Raw genomic sequence first — 5,658 nt, 5'->3', positions numbered from 1 at the left:
GGGGCGGGCGGCGCCGAGAAACAGCGGCTGCGGGCGGGAGCGGCGGGAGTGAGCGACACAGAGCGGGCCGCCACCGCCGAGCAGCCCTCCGGCAGTCTCCGCGTCCGTTAGCCCGAGGGTCCTCCGCGAATCGGCGGTGGGTCCGGCAGCCGAATGCAGCCCCGCAGCGAGCGCCCGGCCGGCAGGACGCAGAGCCCGGAGCACGGCAGCCCGGGGCCCGGGCCCGAGGCGCCGCCGCCGCCACCGCCTCAGCCGCCGGCGTGAGTGGGCGGGGGCCGGGGCGCGGGGGGCGGCCTCGGGACCTGCGCGGCCCCCGCCCTCGCGTCCGCTCGCAGAAGGGGTGGGGGCCGCCTCCGAGGGCCGGGGGAGGTCGGGACTCAGGTGCGGAGCGGGGTCGGCCCAGAGTAGGTTCCCCACCCGCGCCCCGCGCGCCCAGGACGCGACTCCCGCTGCGGTCCCGAGAGGGCGGCTAGGGACGCGGAGGAGCTGAGCTCGTGGGGGCGCCGGGAAGCGGGGCCGGACGCGGGGCTCTGTTCGCGGCTCTGACTACGCCCCGGGGGAGCAGGGGCGCAGCGGAGGCCTGGACACGGCGCGCTCCGGGGCGGGGGTCCTTGGCGGAGATCAGGCGAGGGCTGCCGGCGCCCCCGTCGCACCAGGGGCTGGGTCCCCGCGGGCTGCCCGGGCCCCCCAGCGGCTCCAGGGCGGGCGGGCGGCTCCAGCGGGGCGAAGCCTGACCCGCCCGCCTCCTGCAGCCCCGAGGCAGAGCGCACGCGACCCCGGCAGGCTCGGCCCGCAGCCCCCATGGAGGGAGCCGTGCAGCTGCTGAGCCGCGAGGGCCACAGCGTGGCCCACAACTCCAAGCGGCACTACCACGATGCCTTCGTGGCCATGAGCCGCATGCGCCAGCGCGGCCTCCTGTGCGACATCGTCCTGCACGTGGCTGCCAAGGAGATCCGTGCGCACAAAGTGGTGCTGGCCTCCTGCAGCCCGTACTTCCACGCCATGTTCACAAGCAAGTACCCGCCTGGGCGGCGCTGGGGGCTCCGTGGGTCCCTCGGGTCAGCCCGTGTAACCCGCTGTCCCCGCAGATGAGATGAGCGAGAGCCGCCAGACCCACGTGACGCTGCACGACATCGACCCTCAGGCCTTGGACCAGCTGGTGCAGTTTGCGTATACGGCTGAGATTGTGGTGGGCGAGGGCAACGTGCAGGTGAGGGCTCCCTCACCCGGATCCCGGTGAAGGCCTCGCACCCAGATCCCGCTGCCCCCCGACCCTGTGCCTCCCTCACCTGCCTCTCGGTGCCCCGTAGACTCTGCTCCCAGCCGCCAGTCTCCTGCAGCTGAATGGCGTCCGAGACGCTTGCTGCAAGTTTCTACTGAGTCAGCTCGATCCCTCCAACTGCTTGGGTATCCGGGGCTTTGCCGATGCGCACTCCTGCAGCGACCTGCTCAAGGCCGCCCACAGGTACGTGCTGCAGCACTTCGTGGACGTGGCCAAGACCGAGGAGTTTATGCTGCTGCCCCTGAAACAGGTAACAGCTGGCGGGCCCAGCCCTCGCCCCCCACCCCACCCCAGTCTTTGTCTTTGACTCCCGACCCCGTTTTGTTCCTGACACAGCCCTGCCCACAATCCTTAGTGCCTGCTGTGTGTCCCTGAGACCTTCCTGGATCTGGGCCCCCCAGGAGCCTCGTCTGTGGCTCCTGACTCTGCTCAGCCCCTCCCAGTATGAACACTCAGCCCCCACCTCCTAACCCTCCCTCCTAGGCATCTTGAGGGCTCCCTGGGTCCACAGGACCCTCCCCAGATCTCAGGTCTGAGGACCCCCACTCCCAGGTGCTGGAACTGGTCTCTAGCGACAACCTGAACGTGCCTTCAGAGGAGGAAGTCTACCGAGCCGTCCTGAGCTGGGTGAAACACGACGTGGACGCCCGCAGGCAGCATGTCCCACGGGTGAGGCGCGGCCGCGGGGGGCTCCCACAGCATCCAGGAGGGCATGCAGGTGGCTGAGGGCCTGGTGCGCCCTGACCTTCCCCGAGTTCAGGGACTCCGTGGGGGTGGTGCCCCCATCTGTCTGAAAAAGAATCCATCACACAGGTGGTACGGGCATCTGGGGGGTTGTCTCAGCCCTGACGCCCAGTGTGCCCGAGGGTCCCGCCTGACCTTGGCGTTCCCTGCACCCCAGCTCATGAAGTGTGTGCGGCTGCCCTTGCTGAGCCGCGACTTCCTGCTGGGCCACGTGGATGCCGAGAGCCTGGTGAGGCACCACCCTGACTGCAAGGACCTCCTCATCGAGGCCCTGAAGTTCCACCTGCTGCCCGAGCAGAGGGGCGTCCTAGGCACCAGCCGCACGCGTCCCCGGCGCTGCGAGGGGGCCGGGCCTGTGCTTTTTGCTGTGGGTATGGCCCCCCACCCGTTTCCCTCCTGCCCTGTGCCTTCTACTCCCCACCAGCACAAGCCCACCCCACCCGTGCCGGTCAGGTCCTGAACTGCCCCTCCGCCCCTCCATTCAGGGGCCTCTCCAGGAGCCTGGGGTGTGGCCCAGCAGTGGGATCCACTCACGAGTCCCGTCTCCACCTGCCCTCCCCAGGCGGCGGGAGCCTGTTTGCCATCCACGGAGACTGTGAGGCCTACGACACGCGCACCGACCGCTGGCACGTGGTGGCCTCCATGTCCACGCGCCGGGCCCGGGTGGGAGTGGCTGCGGTGGGGAACCGGCTCTATGCTGTGGGCGGGTAAGCCTGGAGGCTGGACTTGGGTCGGGTCTGGCACGTGCCCGCCAGGCCAGTCTTGACCTGCAGTGGCTTAATTCCGCTAGCTATGATGGGACCTCAGACCTGGCTACCGTGGAGTCCTACGACCCCGTGACTAACACGTGGCAGCCGGAGGTGTCCATGGGCACGAGGCGAAGCTGCCTGGGTGTGGCCGCCTTGCACGGACTCCTGTACTCGGCCGGCGGCTATGACGGGGCCTCCTGCCTGAACAGGTAGTTGGGGTTGGGGCCCCAGTGGCTTTGGACAGTCCATCCTCAAAAGGCGAGTTTGTGTCACCATCACAGAGGTCGTATCTGACGGGCTGTTAAAGGAGGTGATCCGCCAGGCCGTTTCACCCCAGGCCGCGGCCACCCTGGGCCTGAACTCTTGGCTTTGCTGCCCCAGTGCCCTTTCCTCTCTCGGGTCCTTACCCCCAGTCCAGAGGCTGGGCCCAGGTGGGTGTGCACCCAGGGTTGTTCAGGCAGCCAGGGTCCTGTGCCCACCAGCGGGCCCTGCCTGGTAGGACTTTGCGGTCTGAGTTTGACTCCTAGGGTAAGATTTCAGCCATTCCGCTGGGGAGGGCAGGTCCTGGGGCCGGGACGCCTTTCTGTCTCTGCTGAGCTGTGGCTGCGGTCCTGGTGCCCACAGTGCTGAACGCTACGACCCCCTGACCGGAACGTGGACGTCCGTCGCTGCCATGAGCACCCGGAGGCGCTATGTGCGAGTGGCCACGCTTGGTGGGTGATGGGGCCTGCCTGGGGGGCGTCCCCACCTTCCCCCACCGTGGAGACCCCACTCCCAGCAGGAGTGCCACGGGTGTGTTGACTTCCGGCAGATGGGAACCTGTATGCTGTGGGCGGCTACGACAGCTCCTCACACCTGGCCACTGTGGAGAAGTATGAGCCCCAGGTGCATAGTGCACCCCTCCTGGCCACCCCCTCCCGTGCGCCGCGGGGCCCTCCTCCCTCTGTTTACCCACATCCCCCCGATTCCTGACACCCCACCCTGGAGTCGGGGCTGCGGCAGAGGAGGGATGCCCGTGGCGGGTCTGCGTCCAGCCCACGCCCTCGCCCCCAGGTGAACGTGTGGTCGCCCGTGGCGTCCATGCTGAGCCGACGCAGCTCAGCGGGCGTGGCCGTGCTGGAGGGTGCCCTGTACGTGGCAGGGGGCAACGACGGCACCAGCTGCCTCAACTCGGTAGAGAGATACAGTCCAAAGGCTGGAGCCTGGGAAAGCGTGGCGCCCATGAATATCCGCAGGTCCGCAGTGAGACTGCAGGGAGGGGGGCGCGGGTCCGCAGTGGGGATGTGCTGCTGGGAGCGGGGCGCAGGTCCGTAGTGAGGCTGCGGGGAGGGGGGCGTGGGTCTGCAGTGGGGCTGCGGGGAGGGGGGCACGGGTCCGCAGTGGGGATGTGCTGCTGGGAGCGGGGCGCAGGTCCGTAGTGGGGCTGCGGGGAGGGGGGCGCGGGTCTGCAGTGGGGCTGTGCTGCGGGGAGGGGGGCGCGGGTCCGCAGTGGGGCTGCGGGGAAGGGGGCGCGGGTCCGCAGTGGGGATGTGCTGCCGGGAGGAGGGCGCGGGTCCGTAGTGGGGCTGCGGGGAGGGGGGCGCGGGTCTGCAGTGGGGCTGTGGGGAGGGGGACTCGGGTCCGCAGTGGGGCTGCGGGAGGGGGGCGTGGGTCCGCAGTAGGGATGTGCTGCGGGAGGGGGGCGCAGGTCCGCAGTGGGGCTGTGGGAGGGGTCCGCGGGTCTGCAGTGGGGATGTGCTGCGGGGAGGGGGGCGCGGGTCCGCAGTGGGGCTGTGGGAGGGGTCCGCGGGTCCGCAGTGGGGCTGTGCTGTGGGATGGGGGGGCCGGGTCAGCAGTGGGGATGTGCTGTGGGAAGGGAGTTCTTCCAACCTCAGCGAGCATGTCCCGCCACCACCCCTTCTTGTGGTGCGGCCCCTCCCCCCGCATCCGTTCCTGCAGCCAGGGGCTCACCCCGCCTTCCCCCCAGGAGCACGCATGACCTGGTGGCCATGGATGGCTGGCTGTACGCCGTGGGGGGTAACGACGGTAGCTCCAGCCTCAACTCCATCGAGAAGTACAACCCGAGGACCAACAAGTGGGTGGCCGCATCCTGCATGTTCACCCGGCGCAGCAGTGTGGGTGTGGCGGTGCTGGAGCTGCTCAATTTCCCGCCGCCATCCTCCCCGACGCTGTCCGTGTCCTCCACCAGCCTCTGACCCACCTACCACCAGAGACCTGCAGCCTCCCACATGCCTTAAGGGGACCGTGGCCCCCACCAGGGACGTCCTGCGCCATCCGTTCACGTCTCTGCGTCCATTCCTTCATGTCTTTATTTAGTTGTTTATTTATTTAGTTATTTATCTTATTTATTGAGGGGTGAGGAGTGCCACGGCTGCCGGTTTACACCTTTAGCGTCTGGTCCTCCTGCGTGTCCTCCCCTCCACTGCCTGCATGGGGGGCAGTGGGGAGTGACCAGGCGGGGGCCTCGCCGCCCCAGGGCCGTTGCCTGCTCAGACCCTGCAGGCTGTGGAGCAAGAGGCCCTGGGTCTCTCCAAGCAGCTGCAGACCCCAGCTCGAATTTTGCACATGGCGGGGTCCCAGGAAGGGTGGGGAGCAGGTGTCCTTCCTGTCGTTGTCTGCCGTGTGCCATCTTTCCTGGATCTTGTAGTGGGTGCACACGCGTGCACTGGGACCCCACACAGCAATACGAGCCCAACTTAATAAACACATTTCTGGGGTTCCTCAGGCTGAGCATCTCTCTCTGGCGTGTGGGGCAGCTGCGCAACTTTGGGTCCTGTCTGGGGTCCAGGGTGAGGGGTGTGGGGGGGGGTGCCCTGAGATGCGCAGGCGTCTGGGAGCTGCAAGGCAGAGCTGTGCGTCCAGGGAGGGTGGGGGCCGTGCAGT

General features: G+C 68.5%; 1 protein-coding gene across 3 annotated transcripts; it reads left to right on the top strand.

Moving 5' to 3' along the window:
- Positions 1-14: 14 nt before the first annotated feature.
- On the top strand, positions 15-5,494 carry KLHL17 (kelch like family member 17). 3 transcript variants are annotated; one of them, XR_010155339.1, is made up of 12 exons: positions 36-260; positions 753-1,012; positions 1,089-1,210; positions 1,311-1,532; positions 1,835-1,951; positions 2,184-2,397; positions 2,589-2,733; positions 2,817-2,984; positions 3,400-3,488; positions 3,587-3,647; positions 3,829-4,010; positions 4,742-5,494. XR_010155339.1 is itself a non-coding variant. In XM_016951786.4 (12 exons), the coding sequence occupies exons 1-12, from the start codon at positions 154-156 to the stop codon at positions 4,968-4,970; spliced, it is 1,929 nt and encodes a 642-aa protein (XP_016807275.1). In that variant the 5' UTR covers positions 36-153; the 3' UTR covers positions 4,971-5,494. The 3 variants fall into 3 exon arrangements, 2 of the variants coding, with proteins under 2 accessions (XP_054517475.1, XP_016807275.1); XM_016951786.4 differs by having other exon boundaries at positions 3,587-3,660; XM_054661500.2 differs by lacking the exon at positions 753-1,012 and having other exon boundaries at positions 15-260; positions 3,587-3,660.
- Positions 5,495-5,658: the final 164 nt, after the last annotated feature.

This window comes from Pan troglodytes, chromosome 1, assembly GCF_028858775.2.
Source record: "Pan troglodytes isolate AG18354 chromosome 1, NHGRI_mPanTro3-v2.0_pri, whole genome shotgun sequence".
In the NCBI taxonomy this organism is placed as follows: domain Eukaryota; kingdom Metazoa; phylum Chordata; class Mammalia; order Primates; family Hominidae; genus Pan; species Pan troglodytes.
This window is presented reverse-complemented; position numbering and strand designations above follow the sequence as displayed.